This window comes from Dendrobium catenatum, unplaced genomic scaffold (assembly GCF_001605985.2).
Source record: "Dendrobium catenatum unplaced genomic scaffold, ASM160598v2 original_scaffold_268049, whole genome shotgun sequence".
Taxonomy (NCBI): Eukaryota; Viridiplantae; Streptophyta; class Magnoliopsida; order Asparagales; family Orchidaceae; genus Dendrobium; species Dendrobium catenatum.
In genome coordinates, this window is record NW_021586447.1 from 526,228 (window position 1) to 545,248 (window position 19,021).

The 19,021-nt window shown below is 34.6% G+C and overlaps 4 protein-coding genes across 4 annotated transcripts in view; 3 read left to right on the plus strand and 1 right to left on the minus strand.

Annotated features, from left to right (window-relative positions):
- LOC110104818 (vacuolar-sorting receptor 3) overlaps window positions 1–2,017 on the plus strand; it is an 18,562-nt gene extending 16,545 nt beyond the window's left edge. Inside the window, exon 12 of the mRNA XM_020834083.2 lies at window positions 1,407–2,017. Coding sequence (XP_020689742.1) covers window positions 1,407–1,508 — 102 coding nt within the window. The 3' untranslated portion in view covers window positions 1,509–2,017. The remainder of the gene's footprint in view (window positions 1–1,406) is intronic.
- A 2,250-nt stretch (window positions 2,018–4,267) lies between these two features.
- LOC110104845 (transcription factor bHLH84-like) lies at window positions 4,268–5,394 on the minus strand. The gene is made up of 5 exons (XM_020834113.1): window positions 4,996–5,394; window positions 4,713–4,925; window positions 4,580–4,645; window positions 4,433–4,498; window positions 4,268–4,351 (listed from the first exon to the last, which is right to left on the minus strand). Exons 1-5 carry the CDS (start codon window positions 5,392–5,394, stop codon window positions 4,268–4,270), a joined length of 828 nt encoding a protein of 275 aa, XP_020689772.1.
- Window positions 5,395–14,150: 8,756 nt separating this feature from the next.
- Window positions 14,151–15,763, plus strand: LOC110104846. The gene is made up of 2 exons (XM_020834114.1): window positions 14,151–14,811; window positions 14,928–15,763. The coding sequence occupies exons 1-2, from the start codon at window positions 14,151–14,153 to the stop codon at window positions 15,761–15,763; spliced, it is 1,497 nt and encodes a 498-aa protein (XP_020689773.1).
- A 16-nt stretch (window positions 15,764–15,779) lies between these two features.
- On the plus strand, window positions 15,780–17,905 carry LOC110104847. The gene is made up of 4 exons (XM_020834115.1): window positions 15,780–16,185; window positions 16,231–16,737; window positions 16,810–17,343; window positions 17,811–17,905. The coding sequence occupies exons 1-4, from the start codon at window positions 15,780–15,782 to the stop codon at window positions 17,903–17,905; spliced, it is 1,542 nt and encodes a 513-aa protein (XP_020689774.1).
- The last annotated feature ends 1,116 nt before the right edge of the window (window positions 17,906–19,021 follow it).

The window sequence follows — 19,021 nt, forward strand, 5'->3', positions numbered from 1 at the left end:
GAAAGCTAAATCAAAAGACGTAGCTTTTTGTTTAATTTAAATTTCCATTGTACATACCCATTGTTTATTATTATTATTAATCAAAATTGACATAAGGCTTTGTAGATCATTGCATCTGTTGTGTAATTAGTATTGCAAGTATGTTAGGCATATATTTTGATAGTTAAGTCAACTTATACATAGATAGTAATGCTTATTAAATTATTTGCTATCTATGCATGCTTTATTTTAAGTAGTTTATATTTGAGCATGGGTGCCATGCATTTTGTTTATAACTTTCTACCAAGCAATATGGTAGTTCTTGAAGTGCACTGAATTTTATAAGTTATTTTTTCTTTGTTCTTAGTATACGTCAATCTTATTTTTCTTTTCAAAAGCATTGTAACAAATCTAGCCAAGCACTTCACTATTCTAAATTGCTCATATGCCAACCTCAAATAGTTGGGATAAGGCTAATGATGATGATGTTCAAACATGTTTTTTTTTTATCTTTATTGAGTTTGAGTTGTAATTATGCTTTAATTAAGCCTAAAACAACATAGATGTGGTATTAATTATTTGTGCATGTATCCTCATTTCATTGTTCATCAAAATTGATACAGTCAGCTTACTTGATATTATTTTTGTTCAATTTTGAAACAAAAAATGTAAAAAAAAAAGTGAAAGCTAAATCAAAAGACCTAGCTTTTTGTTTAATTTAAATTTCCATTGTACATACCCATTGTTTATTATTATTATTAATCAAAATTGACATAAGGCTTTGTAGATCATTGCATCTGTTGTGTAATTAGTATTGCAAGTATGTTAGGCATATATTTTGATAGTTAAGTCAACATGATCTATAGGCTTCTTATGATAATCTCAAATGGACTCGTACGAGTTGACTTATTAGCAAATAAATTGTATGCAAATTTAGCCAAAATCAATATGAAATACCTCTTTTTTGTGGTCATTTATCAAACAACATTACATATGTTATAAAATTCGATTAACCACTTTGGTTTGACCATCAATTTTGGGATGATAATTAGTTGAAAATCTTAGCTATCTTTCCCATTTTTTCTTTACTTTTTTTTTTCAGATACAACTCATGAATTTACATATCAATCATAGATAATTATTTAATTTAAACCATGCAATTTAACCATTTCATTAAATTACAATTAGTAATATGAGATGCATATACAATTTCATGACATCATATGAAGATTAAAAATTAAATCTTATTTTCTCAATCTTTACTGTATTAATTTAATAAAAATTTTGCAACCGTTCTCTCACTATAAAAATGTTGTAGTTGTTGTTGTTCTCTCATGATTTATATGGAATTGATACAGTTCCTCAAGATTATTGTCTTAAATTCATTTTCTTATCTATTCTGCAACTCCTGCTTTGTGATGCTGCAGTCATATATGGATTCAGAGATCAGAGCTATTATGGCGCAGTACATGCCACTTGACAGTCAAAATGAGGTACCGAGCCATTCTCATGAAGAAAATCATATCTGAAAATGGTTAAGAGAACTGCTTTTCCTATTGGGAATACGATTTTTCATCTTTACGTTGAGATGATCTACTCACAAAACTTGTGAGTCAATAAAAAAAGCAAGATAACGAGGACTTAACACGTAACATGAGGGAAGTCTATGAGTACAATGAGAAGGAAAAAAAAAACAGAAGGAAACCAGGGTAGAAGACTTGCCATTTTTTTTTTGTTTTATCACCCAATTGTTTGGCTTGGTTTGTATAGAATTCTTGTAACATTTTCCAAGTATTTACCTGCTAGCTCAGTTGAGAGAGAGAGAGAGAGAGAGAGAGAGAGAGAGAGAGAGAGTTTGGTTTCATTGTCTTCTCTTTGGATATTATAACTGTTGGTTAGTGTTTTACTGCTGCAATATTTTGAATCTGTAGATCAGTATTTGATAAATACTCAAACATGTTTATCATCTGCTGTGAGAAATCATAAACTATGGATAAATTTTTTGCCACTTCAAATTACTGATAATGATGAGATGTTATGCAAGCAACAGAAAAGAGGTCATTACAGTTCTTTCTATGATAGGCTGATAGCGTAGCGTCTACCAATGCCAATGTAAATGATTTTCTGTTTGAGTCAGTTGATGAGTTATCAGCCCCCAAATTTAAGTAAATATTTATATCCATGCAATTTGTTATAATTGCTTATGATTGTGAAAAAGCTTACATATTACAGTGCATGTCTTATATTTGATTCTTAGACAGTGAAGTTTTAAAGATGCCATAGCATAACTTGTTTGATTTACATATCTAAAGCTTTGTTTGAGACGGTTTTTTTATAATTTTCTTAAAGAAGTTTTTTAGTAAAAAAAATTATAAATTTTGTACTAAAAATTGTTTTAAGAAGCAATAAGAAAGTCATCCCAAACGAAGCTTAATATTCTAAAAAGAAAGCAGAAATTTATAACCTGTTGGTTGATCTGATTCAAAATAATTATTATGGAAGGTAGTTCAGTTTTCTTACGCCAAATTTATTCAATGGAAGGTAGCTTAGAACTAGATGTTTAACTTAATCAAATCTGTGCCAATCTTAATTCGGTTCATCAGTCTGTGAGCTTATTTGTTTAAAATTTATTAATAGAAAACATATACAAGTATTATAATTTGATGACTTAGGCTTCATTTGGGACGTTTTTTTATTGCTTTTTAAACTAGCTTTTTAATATAAAAATTTTAATTTTTGTATTAGAAATTTGTTTTTAAAAGCAAGAGAAAAGTTGTCCCATATGAAGTCTTAGATTTCATTTGGGATGGCTTTGTTAGTGCTTCTTAAAGTAGTATGAAAGAAGTCCCAAAAAAAAAAATTAGATTTCATTTGTGTCAGTTTTCTTACTGTTTTTAAAAAGATTATTACGTGCGGAGTTCTTACTCAGAGAACAATTCAGTTTTGTGGTTGTAAACAATAAGTGCAGTGGTGAATAGTAATTGCGCTTTTATTGTTCATTGTCACAAAATCGAATGGTTCTCCTATTCGGAATCTGCGCGTAATAATAATCTCTTTTTCTAAAGTAGTTTTGTAGTTCAAAATTTTTTTGAAAGTAATGAAAAAGAATCTGGCAAAAGCTCTCCCAAACGAAACCTCAATTATACTCTTATTATGCAAATATAAAATTTTTTTATTATATATTTTATCCTAACTTCTCAAAATTTTTTTGATCTCTTATTCCTTTCTTACTCTTATTTTCTCAATGAAAATCAGGTTTGTATATATATATATATATATATATATATATATATATAGTACATTTAGATATATAGGATTGATTTCAAATTTGCTATGTTATCAGGTTTAAGAATGAATACAAATGACTCATTTTCGACCCAGATTACTATTTATAAGGCGTGTTGAATTCAGGTTACAGTAGACATACCTGTTCAAGATCAAGTCCGTAGTATTTTAATATTTTTACACTCTCATTGATACCTTATAACTAAACCTAACTCAATCTGCTGTTAAATTTTTATGAATCTTAATTAGGAAATTGTTAATTTAAGTTTATTTCCAGACCTTATTTTTTCTTTCTATGAAAATTTTTGTATAATTTCTTGTTAGTGAAAGTTCATTAAAGCTATATGATTTTGAGCTCTCTTAAAGAATTATGTAAACATTAGTTATGCTATGATTATCTGCATTTACATGCATATATGTGAATTATTTTTAATATTCTTTTGTTTTATTTCATGATTAGACAAAGAAAATTATTTTAATAACAAAATGATCAACTCTATAAATATCCTTTAAATTTTCTAAATTGAGTTCGCACGTGCAGCTCATTAATAGACATGAAGAAATCCTCCCGGCGGCTCACGTTTGAAGCCCCTAACATTCCAAAAAAAATTCTTAAATTAACATTATTTATTTTTCTTTCATGCAATAAATTAGAACAATTAATTATTTAAAAATATATATTTAATGAGTTTTGGAGAGTTTTTCTATGCTGTTAAAAAATAATAGTAATATAAAATAAATATCAAATAAAGCACCTCATCTAAAAATTCTCCCTCTCCACTATGAAAAATTCTAGCAGGAGATTAAATCCTCTTGAAAGAATTATACATCAACTTATTAAGAAACTTCAAAAGTCATTGAGATGTGATGAATTAGTTCTTCATCTACCTTAAAACAAAGACTAATCAACTTATTAACCAATCAAAAACTAATCAATAATGGAGATTTCAAAATAAAAGAATTGTAGGAGACTGATAAATCCTCTTTCTGTCAATATTGTTCTTCATGGATTCATTAAATCAATCCCAATGTTCATTCCATTGTAAGCAAGTGGAGCATACATCCATAGTTCATCAGAGCTGAGTAACTGCACCCAAAATTAAAAACAAATTCCTTAATTATCTGATCAATAAAGATTGATATCAGATGAACTATTTCTCTCACTAACCTTAATTTGAAGCTGTAAGAATTTCACATACTGAACTGCTTCTTCAAGCATAGTACTGATGTCAACCTGCAGAAATTTCCAATAAAAATCTTCAGCTTAAGGCCAAATTAAGATGTTTATACAAAAAATGTAGAAGAAAATGCTTACTTTGGTTCCATTGGGCACCAAATTCTGCAGAATTCTGAGCCTCTCATTGATCCTTTCTCTTCTTTTCTGTAAGGAAATAGGCCATTTCAGCTAAAACTGTTCTGATTTATGGATCAAATTTTGTATTACTAACCTTTGCATAGACACTTTGTGAGTCAGTTGCAACTCCCCTTCCAGATCTTTCCTTCAAATTGGGTTCATTCACAGCAGATACATGAGAATCATTCGAGTCGCCGCCGTCTGAGCTGCAGCTACTGGTGCTTAAGCCTGCATTTTTCTCTTCAGCGCCGCCTGTAATGCTACTTTTACCATTCTTTCGCTGCGAATTTCTCGCTCTCTTTTGAACCTGAAATCAAATCAAATCAATTCAAGTTCACGAACAAATTCAACTAATTCGACGGCGAAGATCTTCGAACCTTCTTCTTGGGACTCTCATTGCATTCATCAATCTGAAACTTTCTCTTGTTCTGTACTGACTGCTCAATAGCAGAACTGCACTCTCTGAACTCATCACTGTTTGCTTCATTCAGCCAAACTAAACTTTCAAATTGATAACTGGAATCAATCTGAAAGAATGAATCAGCTAAAATCTCTTCTCCCATAGCATTTTGCATTGGCTCATAACTTGAATTTGGATCACTTAAACTACTACTGCAATTGGCACCAGGCCAGATCAAAGAGTCCAGGTCTTGAAATTGCTTAAATCCTAATAGTTGAGAATCGAGCAATTGAACCATGGCTTCTGTGTCTTCCAGCTGCATTTGATCTTCAAAGGAGTTGAAGAAAATTTCAGGGAAAACTCCAAAGCCTTCCATCTATTATGTTCAGGAGGCTCTCAATGAAGTTCAGCCTGGAGAGAGTGGAAGGCTGAGGACTACTCTCTATATCACAAGTTCTCTTGCTCTTATATATATATAATGAAAGTCTACAGGGATTAGGCAAGTTGAATTTGTAGAGAATAATTAACAGATATTTTTTTTTAATGATGGATTAGTTAAGCTTAAAAAGCATAATTAAATATTAATTTGGTGTTAAGAAGCTAATGATTAGATTATGGAGGATAAGTGTTGGAATCCTGTCTACAGGGATTAGGCAAGTTGAATTTGTAACATTATGGGATTTAAGTTATGGGTTGAGAAGAATGATCAGATAATATATTTTTAATGATGGATTAATTAAGCTTAAAAAGGATTTTTAAATATTGATTTGGTGTTAAGAAGATAATGATTAGATTATGGAGGATAAGTGTTTGAAACCTGTAGTCTAATTACTATTATAACTGGATAATACAGTTGTTTCAATTCTGGCTGTGCAATTCTAATGAGCAGCTTGGATTTAGCAAATCATAGACACTCAATGAGAGTTGAATGGCTAGGATTTGATAACTAAGTACTAGTAATATTCAAACTACAAGGCTAAAGGAGTATATTTACGAGATTTTTTCTTAAATGCTGAAAAGATAATTAATTATACAATATGTAGCTTAAATTTATAATATATATAATTTGTATCTATTTTTCCAATATTACAAATAATTTTATAAATCCAAGATGCTCCCTTAGAGATATGAAACGAAATGAGCATATACGTGAAAATGTTGGAGCAGCTCCAGTGGAAGATAAGATTAGAGAGAGTCACCTTAGATATATGGTTTGGTCACATAAAACGATGACCTTCCAATGACCAGGTTAGGAAAGTAGATGCATTAAATTTGACTTATAGTAAGAAAGGTAGAGGTATACCTAAAAAGACTTGGTTAGACAATATAAAAATGACCATTTTTATTAGATTTAGATGAGAATTTGACTCTTAATAGGACACAATAGAGAAAAAGGATTCATGTAGCCAACCCTACATAGTGGGCTAAAGGCTTGTTGTTGTTGTTGTTGCTGCTGCTACTGTTGCTTAATTAAAAATGTCGTTTTTATTTATTTTGATGCATGTGACTTTTATTTTTATTTTTTTAAATAGATATGTTTTTAAATGTATAGTTCAACTTTGTAGTATTATGCATTATCATTATTTTTTTAAATATTATTTTTCTCATATCTTTGTTCTATTTTTATTTTTTTATTTTTGCCATAAAACAAGTTGTGAGTTTTTCAATGAATAAAGAAAGGCAAATGGGGAATATGGCAAAGATCGTGGGGAGGAGTCATGTAAATTGTTTAGGAGTTGGTGAAAAGAGGAGGAGAAATATCTGCCGACTATGATGCTTTGTCCTTTAATTATATTTTTTATGAGTTTTAGAATAAAATAAAATAAAATACTTTATTCAGTTCATGTTAAATACATGATTGATTTTAATTCTAAAAGTACGTTTAAATTATTTTTATAGTCAATTAAATTAAGAGAGTCATTTGAGAAATTTTCCTAAAGCTTATTTTTATAAGCTAGATGAGATTTTGCATTTAATTAATTAAAAATATAAAGTTTTTTTTAATAATGATAATTGTTATTAAATATTTGTTTTAGAAAGTTAGATGCATATGAAATATATGATATATTTGGGGAATTATTATGTGCAGAGACCGGACGGCGAGATCTGTTCGGATTTGCTATTTTTTTACTGTTCTTTTGTTGTGCTTTTGCAAATACTAAAAAAAAAGATAACAATAATGCAATTATGAATGCACTTTTGTTGTGCTGCGTTTTTATAAAAGGACAGCAAAAGCGTAGATAAAGCACAATAAATACCCTACTAATTGAAGTTTTACCGTGCTTTTGCTGCCCTTTTGTAGAATCGCAATCAATATCAACAAAAGTGCATTCATAATTATATATTTATTGCTCTTTTGCCGAGTATTTGCAAAAGCATAGTAAGAGGGTAGCAAATCCGGACGGTTCTGACCGTTTGGTCTCCGCACATAATAATCTCTCATATTTGGGATGGCTGTAATGTTTTATAAACTTTGTTGTGAAGTTATTGTCCAGAAAATAATTTAGCTACTTGAATTAAAAAAAAATTTCTTCACATAAATTTTTGAAAATCAGGAAAAAAATAAGAAAATAATAACCAAAAGAAATTATAATTGTAATTTAAAAAATAAAGCAGCTAGAAAGTTTTCTCAAACATACCCTTAAGCTTTATTTGGTGCAGCTTAGCTTTTTTATTTGTGAAATAGTGATGAAAAACATAGCAAAAATTTGAAATTGTGATAAAAAAATATCTTTGAAATAAATATTGTTTTTCATTAATTTCTTCTCTTATCATAAAAATAATTGAAAAGGTTCTCCAAACAAAGCCTTAATTTTAAAAATTGATAATAATTTTTAAAATTTACATCAATTAAGCTAATTTGCAACCCTTTACTTAAGATAACTAAGTTATTATAATGAATTTAAGACAGCATTATCTTGTTAATCCACTGTTATGCATTATTAATAAGGTTGAATTCTACTGATGTTAAGCGCTGATGATTGTAATTAGCACTGGCAATAAAAATATAAATATTTTTAAGTCAAAAGTCAACAGCTCAAATGGATTAAACTGCAATTATTTATTGAGATATTAAAAAAAAAAAAATTGTTCTCTTGAGAAGCCAAATAGTTGGCAATAAACAAAGCCTTCCAGGTCCAGAATAAAATCAAGTTCGCTGTTTCTGTTCACTGAAGCAGATCTGAACATATATTCCATTTGCAGATAATTATATTATTTTCTGCTAAATTCTCTCTCTCTCTCTCTCTCTCTCTCTCTCTCTCTCTCTCTGTATCTAATTAGTTAATGAAAAGGAAGGAGAGAAGAAAGGGGTATGTATTTGAAATTTAAATCAGCATTTGACCGTTAAGAACTTAGTGACGTTTGGCAATCGTGAGATGCTAAAACGTCTCACGATTGCCAAACGTCTCTGTCAAAGAAATTGATAATTATGTTGAAATAGTTTGCTAATTAGAGTTTTTTTAAGTTTAGTTAAATTAATAAGGGTTACGCGTTTATTAAAAAAAAAGATAAAGCCAGTCTTCCAGTTCAGAAATATTATGATTAGTTTAGGCCCAATTCTTAATTAATCCTCTAATTACAGCTACTTAACGCTTAAATGACAGGCTAATGATTCTGAGAAGATGAAATTTGGATTGGTTGGATCTATTATTGTTTGTGGGAAGTCATTAAAATTTTACTTGAAATATTGATCAAGCTTGTCTTTGATACTAGAGCGAAGGGGGACTGTCGACACTACTTGACAGGGAGGGATTAATGCGTACAGAGTCTGAATTCAGAGAACAGTTCGGTTGTGTGACTGTGAATAATAAAATCACAGTTACTGTTTACCACTGCGTTTTTATTGTTCACAGTCACAAAACAGAACGGTTCTCTGGCTCCAGACTCCGCACGTAATAATCTCTCATTGACAAGAGCAACTATCATAGGACAGTGAGGATTTTGCGAGAGATGATTATGTGCAGTTGCAGTCTTAAGGGACTATAACTTAAAAAGTCAATTGTTTGAGGCAATCACAAGCTTTGACAAAAGCAAGGTCACCAGTCAGGGATTCAAGGAGGAACGATCACAAGCAGGATGATCATGAGGGTGGGAGGGTTTCATGAGCTTGGAGGTTCATGCTCAAGTCGGATTGCAAGGTTTTGTAGCTTGCAACCTTCATGTACGTCAAATTTATTCAATTTGGATAAAAGGCAAGCTCACACATATTACATACTTAAGATTCAAACTCAAAACCTCTTGATTAATTTGTAGCAAAAACTCTCATCTGTCATTTTCAAGTGCACTTCATTGGAAAGTCAGCTCTTTTTTCCTCCCGAGATTAGGGTTCAGGCGGCGCTTTCTCCTGAGGAGCCTCCTTCCCCCCGCTCGGCGGGGGGTCTCCATTTCTCTGGTTAAGGAAAGCCTCTCTAACCCTTTTCTCTGGTTTCTCTCTATTTCTTGTGTGGTTTTCCTCTCATTTTTTCTGGTTTTGGCGGCATGCCTCCGTCAAAGTTGAAAGATCCCGGTTTTTTTGGGGGAATCTCTCACTCTAAGTCTTTCCTTCAAGCTCTAGCTGGATCTTCATCATCCTTTCCGGATTTGAAGCCGTCTAACTTTCGTGGTCTTCCTGCTCTGTGGGTTTCCGATGAAGAAATTAGGGCTTTAGCGGAACCTTTTAGGTTTTCCTTAGTTGGTTTTTTCCCGTCGAAACGTCCTTCTCTCGATGCGATCAGGAATTTTTTTTTAATTTGAAGTTGATTGGAGAGGTGTCTGTTACTGTTCTTGATTCTACCCACATTTTGATTAAGTTGGCAAATGATTTAGATTATTGTAGAGTTTTTTGCCACCGGTCTTACCTTGTTTTCAACTGTTTTATGAAAGTTACGAAGTGGTCACCAACGTTGGATATCGGTGTCGAGTCGCCGATCATCCCGATTTGGATCTCCTTTCCTAATCTTCGTCCCCATTTCTTTGCTCCGAGAATCTTGTTTGGCCTGGGGGAGTTATTCGGCAAACCCCTTAAAATTGACGAAGCTACGTCGGTTGGATCTCGTCCTTCGAATGCTCGAGTTTTAGTTGAATTAGATATTACTAAAACTTACCCTAAGCAAGTGTGGCTGGGCTCGGATTCGTTAGGGTATGTTCAAGAGGTGGTTCTAGATGAGTTTCCTCAATTTTGTGGTGTTTGTAAAAGTTTAGGTCATCTTTCTGGTAAGTGTAAATCGGTGGTTTTTACCGGTTTTCCTACTGCTGATGTTCATGCAGAAAACTCTGCTCCTTTAGGTGGTGTGAATGGTGATAAGAGGATTAAGGAAACTGTGGTTAATATTAATAAAGAAGATGCTGGTGTGAATGGCGATATGAGTGTTAAGGAAACTGTGGTTAATGTTACTGAAGAAGATTCTGAGGCTGTGGAGGTGATTTTGCCTTCGATTGAACATGTGGGGTGTTCTCCCGTTGTTGAATGACTGACTGTTTGAGTAAGTCTGCGGGCAAGGAGATTAGGAATCAGAACAATTGGTTAATTGATTCGTCTGAGGAGGAAGATTATTCTGAATCGTTTGACTCGGATAATGATTTTACCTTGGATCGCCTTTCCATTGCTACTCGGGGGAAATTCTGGGGGAGAGGTCGTCGTAGAAGATGATTTGGCGTGTCTTTTTGATGTTCGTCATGCTTTTATCCGCTGAATTGTTTTGGTTTGAACTTTCGTTATGCTGCGACGCGAGGCTAAGGGCAATGATGTGGTTGGAGCTCGCGTCCCGGTCGTTTTGCTAGTGGCAACCGTGGGTGTTGATTTGCTTACTGGATGGTCCGTGCGGGACGTCTTGGACGCTGGAAGCATCAACTGTGAACTGAGCCCGTTTTTAGCTTATAATACTCTAGATTTTTGATTTTTTGCCTTCTGCTTAGTAGGATTTTGTATCTGTAATGTTTTTTTTTTGGGTATTAATATATATGGTTAAAAAAAAAAAAAAAAAAAAAAAAAAAAAAACCAAGGTGAGTTGCATAATTTGGACAAATTTAAAATATACTCAAAATGAACTAACATGTTTATTTTGAAAACCTAAAAAATTACTCAGCATTAGTTTTTCACCCAACCAAATAGTTAAAAATATAAAATTACTGTATTTCAAATAAAGCTCACTCCAAATACAGTCAATGAAATAACCCTAAGAGAATTATTTGATTGAGAATTATATAATTTTAGAGAGAGAAGTTATGTAATAATAATAATTTATATGTCAAATTGTCTAGCTCTTGCAATTAGTGATGTGAGTCTGATTCAAAACTGAATAACAAGAAAAGTAAAATAAAGTATGGATTTAGAAATTGAATTCGCCGAGCCCATGCATTCATTAATGGGCCGCCGGCCCTGCAAAAAACTAAAATTAGATCAAGCTAGATGCTATTTTATTTGCATAATTGGTTGGTTAATTTCATAATTCTTTTTGTTCATGAATGCTTATGAAAAATCAATGGCAATATTGATAGATTATTCATATAATATTCTTATCTTAAAGAAAATTTATTGATTATAAGATTTATTTTAACCCAATTTTTCGAATATTTATTAATTGACATGTACAAAACGTGTAAAAATAAAAATTATTCACATATTTTGAGAAAATATTTACTGATAATGAAATGCCGATGTTTATTTATTCATGAGGGTGTGATCATGCCACCTATGATAGTATAATAATTATTAATTAATGGATATGTAATGCATTGAATTATATGAATTTAAAGTATTATGTAAAACAAATTTAAGCTAAAAAGGGTTGCTTAGTATAAATAAGCCATTTTGTGCTGATATTATTGTTCATGAAAATCCAACTCCTCTTCTTCCTACATCAATATAAAAATTTAAGCTAATGAAGAGAGCAAAGCTATCATAGCACACAAAAATTTTTACTCTTTATTCAGCCCTAACGCTAAGGCTTCATTGGGACAACTTTCTTAATGCGTTCTAAAATAGCTTTTTTGTATAAATTTTTTTGAACTAAAATTTTTGTACTAAAAAATATTTTAGAAAGCTATAAGAAAGCTGTCATAAATAAATTCTAAATTTGATATGATTATAGCTACTTCTTCCTCCTAATATTATTTCTCCCCTTATTTTGTTTTACCAATTTAAGGTCCTCTTGAATTCCAATAAGAGAGAAAAAAAATTTCCATAATTTTATTAATCAGTAAAAGATGTTGGCTTGAAATATCATTTCTAATATTTTAATGAGATTTGTCAAAATTGTTGTATTTAATTTAAGATGAATATAATTAAAATTTTAATTCATTTTAATGAATTACATTTCTTTTAAAAAAAATCAATAATTCTAATTTTGTGATCAACCCTAATAGAAATTTGATGAGAATAATCCATCCTAAATTTTTTTCTTATCAATAAAATTTGGATAATTTCATACAAAACATTCACATTTTAAATATTTAAAAAATAATAAGAAATTTACCTTTTCTTTATCAATTTTAAATCTCAATAAATAATTAAATTCTTAATCATTTTAATGTATGGCATAAACATATTTTAAATCAATTGATAAAAATTGATAATAGGAACAAAAACATGATGAAGCTTCCATGAAGGGTTTATTGGGTAAAAAGTCAACGTTTTTTTCAAAAAATAAAATAAAAGTACAGCCAAATATCACTACAAAAATAAGCATCTCGAGGCATTCGGATTAGCTAAAGAAGGCAAAGCCACTGAGAAACGATAATTACTTCACACGAACATCGCTGACCTTCTCTTCAAGTTCGCACGTGTTTTAGATTTTGAGGGATGGCCGGAGTTGTCCCATGCTAATATAAGCCTTCTGTGAAACACATCTACCTATCTAGTATCGAACAACAACGAAAAAAGGGGGTTCGAGTGCTCTAGGGTTTTCCTCTAGGGTTTGCCTCTCCGCTCTTTGGCCGCCTTCCGCCGCCTTGGAGGAGGACTTCGCCGCGATGTCCTCCTTGGATTTTCCACCCCTCTCATCCTCACCCTCCCTTCTTCCCACTTCTTCTAATCCTCTTGATTGGAAGTTTTTGCTTGCCAAAAAAACTCATATCCCTACTGAGTTCACCTCAAGCCTTGCCCATTTTCCTACCGCTAATGCAACTGCTCACTTTACGCAAGCTCAATATGAGGCTGGTGCCCCAGAATGGGGCTTATCTTTAGTCGGGTACTCCATTGGCCGACGGCCGTTCTACGAATCCCTCCTCTCCGCGATCAAGCGTACTTGGACCCTCAAAGGCTCGATCAACCTCCTCACGCTTGATGATGGTTTCTTCCTTCTCAAGTTCACTGCGGAGGAAGACTATGAGATGGCATGGTCCGGCGGACCGTGGTTTTTCCTTGGTAAGCCATTTATTTTGCAAAAATGGACACCTGATTTTGTCCCTGTACGTGAAGAATTCCCAAACATTCCTCTCTGGATAAAGATAAAGAACATGCCACTGTCTTGCTGGACTCCAGAGGGAATCTCAAAAATAGCTAGCTGTGTTGGTGTTCCTTTGGCCGTCGACGCCTTAACGGCAGCAAAGACCCGCCTGACCTTCGCCCGGGTTTGTGTACAGGTTTGCAGCATTGATCCCTTACCTGATGAAATCTACATTTCTGTGGACGGAAAAATCTCTCCTTTATCGGTTCTTTATGACTGGAAACCCATTCGCTGTACCCACTGTGGCTCCATCAACCACCCTCCTACCAGCTGCCCAAAAAATCCTTCCCCCCCTCCTCAGCACCTTTCTTCGGCTCGTGGAAGGAGCTCTAGTCGCAAGCCTCAGAAAACCCCTCTTCCCCGCCTTAATATTCCTAAACCTCCTAGCTCACAAGCTCCACCCCTTTTGCCTCCTCCAATTATACCACCACCAATACCTCCACACACATTTAATCTTATTCCCAATCTTAATTCCCCCTCGTCTGACCCCATTGTGGACCCCTCGATGATCTCAAACTCCACCCCCAATTCCCCCGCGCGCACCTCTCCCTTTAGGAGGCCCCCCCTCGTTCCAGCTCCAACCACTCTCCCTGAACAATTCTAAACAACATCAAATCCTGGACAATCTGAAAACCCAACCTCAATCCAGTAAGAACACAAGAGCCAAGCACGCCAAAAAGGCAACCACCCCCAATTCCAAGTCTCAATGACCCTCTCTCTCATGGCTGCTTGGAACCTCCGTGGGTTTAATAGCCCAGACAAGGTGCCTTGCTGCAAGCAATTTTCAAAAAAATATAATCTAGATATGCTATTTATTTTAGAAGCAAAAGTTTCTGCTGCTTCCTCGTCAGACCCTTGGTTCTCTGCAAATCACGATATTTTTCCTTGTGAAGCTTCTTTTGACAATTTTGCTTTATCAAACCCGGACACAATCTGGATCAAGTGGAATTCCCTCAAAGTGAATTTTATCCCTGTTTTTACCTCTACCCAGCTCATCCACGAGCTGGTCTATGTGGGTACTATCCCGACTTGCAATGTCTCTGTCATTTATGCTTCCAAAAACTTTGAAGAGAGACTTCTCCTTTGGGAGCAGCTCTTAAGTTTGGCTGATGGTATTGTGCTCCCGGGGATCATCTTAGGGGATTTCAACTGCTGTAGATACCCCCATGAGAAGGCTGGTGGTAATGCTATTGTGGCTAGCAAAATGACAGATTTTAATAATCTGATTTTCAACATTGGGGTCCATGAGTTGTCTTCGGTGGGACACTACTATACTTGGTTTAATCAGAGAGCTGACAAACCAATTCATATTAAACTGGATAGAGCCTTAGTCAATGATGCATGGCTGAGCACCTTTAATAACACCTGTATCTGGTTGGAGACCCACTTATATCTAATCATTCTCCCATCATTGTCCTCTCTCACAATAACATCATTAAAAATCATAGATTTCTATACAAAAATTATTGGAGAAACTTTCCAGACTTCTGGGACTGTCTGATCTCCTCATTCTCTCAGCATTATCGTAGCAGTCCTATCTGTGCTTTCTACTACAAGCTCAAAGATTTGAAAAGAAAGATTAAAACTAAGACTTGGGCTTCTTCCTCCCGCCTCAAGCAGGATCTGGATAACCTTTCTTTTGAGCAAAACCTGCTCCTGAGCCGCTTGCAAGATAATCCCACTGATCCTATTTTGAATGCCACACTTTCTTTTACAAACCGCTGCATGGCTGATATTAACCATGCTTGGACTGAGTGGATTTCACAAAGAGGGAAAGCTTCTTGGTTGTCTTGTGGTGAGGATGACTTAAAGTTCTTGTATGCTCGCATCAACATCAGACATAATGTAAATCTTATCAAATCGCTATCCACCCCGGATGGTATCCTCACCTCGCATCAGGAAATTAAAGAGGCGGCTATTTCTCATTTTCAAAATCTTTTTAATTCCTCTACCCTGGCTCCCAATGCTAGCCATTCTATCCCCACCGGCAACAGCATTTCGGTTGATCTTATTCAGAGACTTACCTCTCCGGTTACTGCTGAAGAAATTAAAAGCATTATCTTCAATGCCCCTGCTACCTCTGCCCCTGGACCGGATGGTTACACATTTGATTTTTACAAATCCTCCTGGAATGTTATTGGGAAGCAAATCTGTGATGTTGTTTTTTCTTTCTTCTCCTCCGGTTTCATGCCCCGGGAAGCTAAGGCGACAGCTATCACCTTAATTCCAAAAAAAACCCATGCTGATTGCATTTCAGACTACATACCTATCTCCCTCTGCAACACTTTTTTACAAAATAATTGCGAAGATTCTTGCTAACAGGATGAAAGTGATCATGCCTTACATTATCCATCCATCTCAAACGGGGTTTATTAAAGATAGATCTATTTCTGAAAACTTTATTCTTGCAATGGAACTGCTGGGGGATTTTAATCAGAAAGCTTCAAATAAATTCTTTTGTGCTAAGTTTGATATCCACAAAGCTTTTGACTCGGTATCCAGAGAATTTATCCTGAATCGTATGATTGCGAAAGGTTTTCCTCCAATTTTTATTTCTTGGATTAAAAACTGTATTACTGATATCTATTTCTCAATCGCAATTAATGTGGCATTGGAAGGTTATTTTAGCTCTTCTTCAGGCCTGAGGCAAGGATGTCCGCTTTCACTCTATCTCTTCAGCATTGCCATGGATGGTCTCTCTTCTTCATTTGAGGATGCTATCTCTGCTGGTACCTTCCTTGGTATTAATTCTGGTGAACTTCACATATCTCATCTTCTTTAAGCAGATGACCTGCTTGTTTTTGGCAAGTCTACCACTGATAATGCTCAATCTCTCATGAACTTGCTTTCCTCTTTTGCTGATCTTTCGGGGCTCAAAGTAAATCCTGAGAAAAGCCTTGCTTTTTTCTCTAAATATGCAACTGATGTTAATGAGATTTGTGGGATTCTTAATATCCCGCAAGCTCATAGCCCAATCACATACCTTGGTCTTCCCATTTTTACCAGAAAACTTTGCAAGGCTGACTTCCAGCCTCTGATGAATAAGCTATATGGACTTCTGGATGGTTGGAAGGCTAAATTACTATCATTTGCGGGTAGAATACAATACATGAAATTTACTATTTGCAATACCCTTGCATATTGGATTAGAGGAGCGATTATACCTAAATCTTGCTGTAAGGCTATCAATAAATTATGCTCAAGGTTCCTTTTCTTTGGGGACATCACCAAGAGGAAGCTTCACTTAGTTTCTTGGAGAGACACCTGCTCTCCAAAAGATTATGGCGGTCTGGGTATTCCTGATTTAAATGCTTTATACCATGCATTTGGTTGCTCATTGATTTAGCGATTTTTTAACAGTGAAGGTATTTTATTTGATTGGTGGAGGAACAAATATTTATCCCTCTGGAAACCTTTGCCCCAACGGACATCTGTACACTGGAAATTCATTTGTGGAGTTGCTAATTCTGTGAAAACTATGCTTAAGCTCTCTGTCACTGATAATTCTAAGCTTTCCTTCTTTTGGGACCCTTGGTGCAGTGGTAGATCAATTTATGACCTCTCTCTGGAGTATAACGATCTGCCTCTAAACTCTCCTACCTCCTCTTTTGAAACTAACAAGTTTTTGCTTAACGGTCACTGGAACATTCCCAGGGATCTTAATCCGGCTATTATCTCGGCTATTACTTCTATTCCCATTACGGATAAATCGGTTTGCTGCTGGAACCAGCTGGATAAACCTACCTTTAAGGTTTTCTTGAGGAATTTTTATGTGGGCTATTCTGAAACTAGCTGGCATCATTACATTTGGCATAAAATTTATGCCCTTCGTTTCTCTGCACATTCCTGGTTGGCTTTTTGTAATGGGCTCAAGACCGCTGATGCGTTGTTGCGACGTGGTATCCCAACTAATCCTAACTGTACCTTTTGCAATACTGTTCCGGAAACCACTTCACACTTATTTTTTGAATGTGAATACACATTTAAAATCCTTAAGCTTCTTATCCCCATTATGAGCAGCAATCTTTTAAGACATAACCTGAGACAAACTTTTGATACGGTTGAGGTATTAAATATCAGTAAGAACTGCAAAAACTTCTATTATCTGATGATATGTGCCTCTATTTATCATATCTGGAGGGCTAGGAACGACCGGATTATTGGAAATTCGATAGACTGTTATACTACTATTGCCTGGAGAATTAAGCGGGCTGTCAGAGGGAAAGTCATGAAATGGAATTGCTTACAAAATATTTATCATTTGCTGGAATGATTTGGAGAATTTGGATGTGGTGGTTTCACTGGACCTGGGATGCTCTATTGCCGGAATGTTATCTTCTCCTGTATGGTCTTTTATGGCAACCAGGATATGCTGTTTTGAAGGACTATGATGAATGCAACCTTCTTTTCTTCCCCTTGGACGGCCATTTCGGCAATCAGGGGAACCAGTCATCCGTCTGAATGAATTTTGCTGCCTGGGAGTTCTATCATGAGTGTTGCAACCTGAGTCCTTTCATCTTTTGTTCTATTCATCTTTCCATCCAAGTAGTATCTGTATTGTCTGTTTTTTTGTTTATTTCTGCAGCTGTGGCTGAAAGGTTGTATTTGTTTCTCATTTTTTATGCAGCCTTTTTGTTGCTGATAGGGTTTTGTTGACAACTACTGGTAAGTTGTGGTAGCTGTCAATTTTTTACTGTAATTCTTTTCTTTGAATGATATGGGCCTTGGCCCCAAATATTCCCCAAAAAAAAAAAACCTTCTGTGAAACAGCTTTTTTATCACTTTTTTTTTTGGGAAAAGTAAGGCAGAGCCCAAATTTCATTGAAGTAAGGAACTAGTTACATGTGTAAAACTATAACCAAAATTGTGAAGACCAAAAAGAAAATGAGCACCCAAGGTGCCAAAATTACACATGCATGCAAATAAGAGAGTAAAGCAGGAAAGTAGCTTAAGAATTGAAGAGCAGGTATTCCATCACGATCAGCATCAGACGCAAAATCCGAACAGGCAGCAGAGAAAACCTCCCAGAATTGGGAAGGAGCATAAGTTGGGCTCAGGAAAACAGACCGCATCCTCAATGAAGGCCAATCCCCGGTTGCCAATAATATCGTCAAATATGAAAATGTTGCAGAATTCGCCGTTCATGGGGGGAGGATGAAGACTGCACATCATCGCCCCCATCCACCCATAAAACGAACAAAAACCCAAAACAGAAACACTGGTTAAAGAACTTGAGCATAATAAGAAATCAGCCAGCATACCAGAAAATAGAGATAAGATGCAATAAAACCAAAAACATTTCAAACTTTCCCCCATCTTTTTAATTTGATAGCAACCACCTTATTAATCAGAGCTTGAATAGTAGTGATACTCCTAATCCGATTGGCAAATTTTCGTTCATTCCTCTCTCTCTCCAAATGGTGTATATATACAGCAGCCCAAAGCTTCAGCATATTAACAGATAAGCTACCAGCATTCGAGCTTCCAGAATTATACAGAAAATCAGAAATCTGATGTAAGTTTGGCCTCATGAGAAAATTACTAATAGAAGGAAACATATTGGCAATAATGCAAAAG

Excerpts from the sequence above, each read along its gene's own strand:
- LOC110104845 (XM_020834113.1), bottom strand. The coding sequence starts at position 5,394 with ATGGAAGGCTTTGGAGTTTTCCCTGAAATTTTCTTCAACTCCTTTGAA. Across the intron at positions 4,926-4,995 it reads ATGAGAGTCCCAAGAAGAAG|GTTCAAAAGAGAGCGAGAAA; the intron begins GTTCGAAGATCT and ends ATTTGATTTCAG. Across the intron at positions 4,499-4,579 it reads TGGTGCCCAATGGAACCAAA|GTTGACATCAGTACTATGCT; the intron begins GTAAGCATTTTC and ends AAATTTCTGCAG.
- LOC110104846 (XM_020834114.1), top strand. The coding sequence starts at position 14,151 with ATGACCCTCTCTCTCATGGCTGCTTGGAACCTCCGTGGGTTTAATAGC. Across the intron at positions 14,812-14,927 it reads GAGCACCTTTAATAACACCT|ACTTCTGGGACTGTCTGATC; the intron begins GTATCTGGTTGG and ends GAAACTTTCCAG.
- LOC110104847 (XM_020834115.1), top strand. The coding sequence starts at position 15,780 with ATGCCTTACATTATCCATCCATCTCAAACGGGGTTTATTAAAGATAGA. Across the intron at positions 16,186-16,230 it reads CTCTGCTGGTACCTTCCTTG|ATGACCTGCTTGTTTTTGGC; the intron begins GTATTAATTCTG and ends TTCTTTAAGCAG. Across the intron at positions 16,738-16,809 it reads AAAAGATTATGGCGGTCTGG|GTATTTTATTTGATTGGTGG; the intron begins GTATTCCTGATT and ends TTAACAGTGAAG.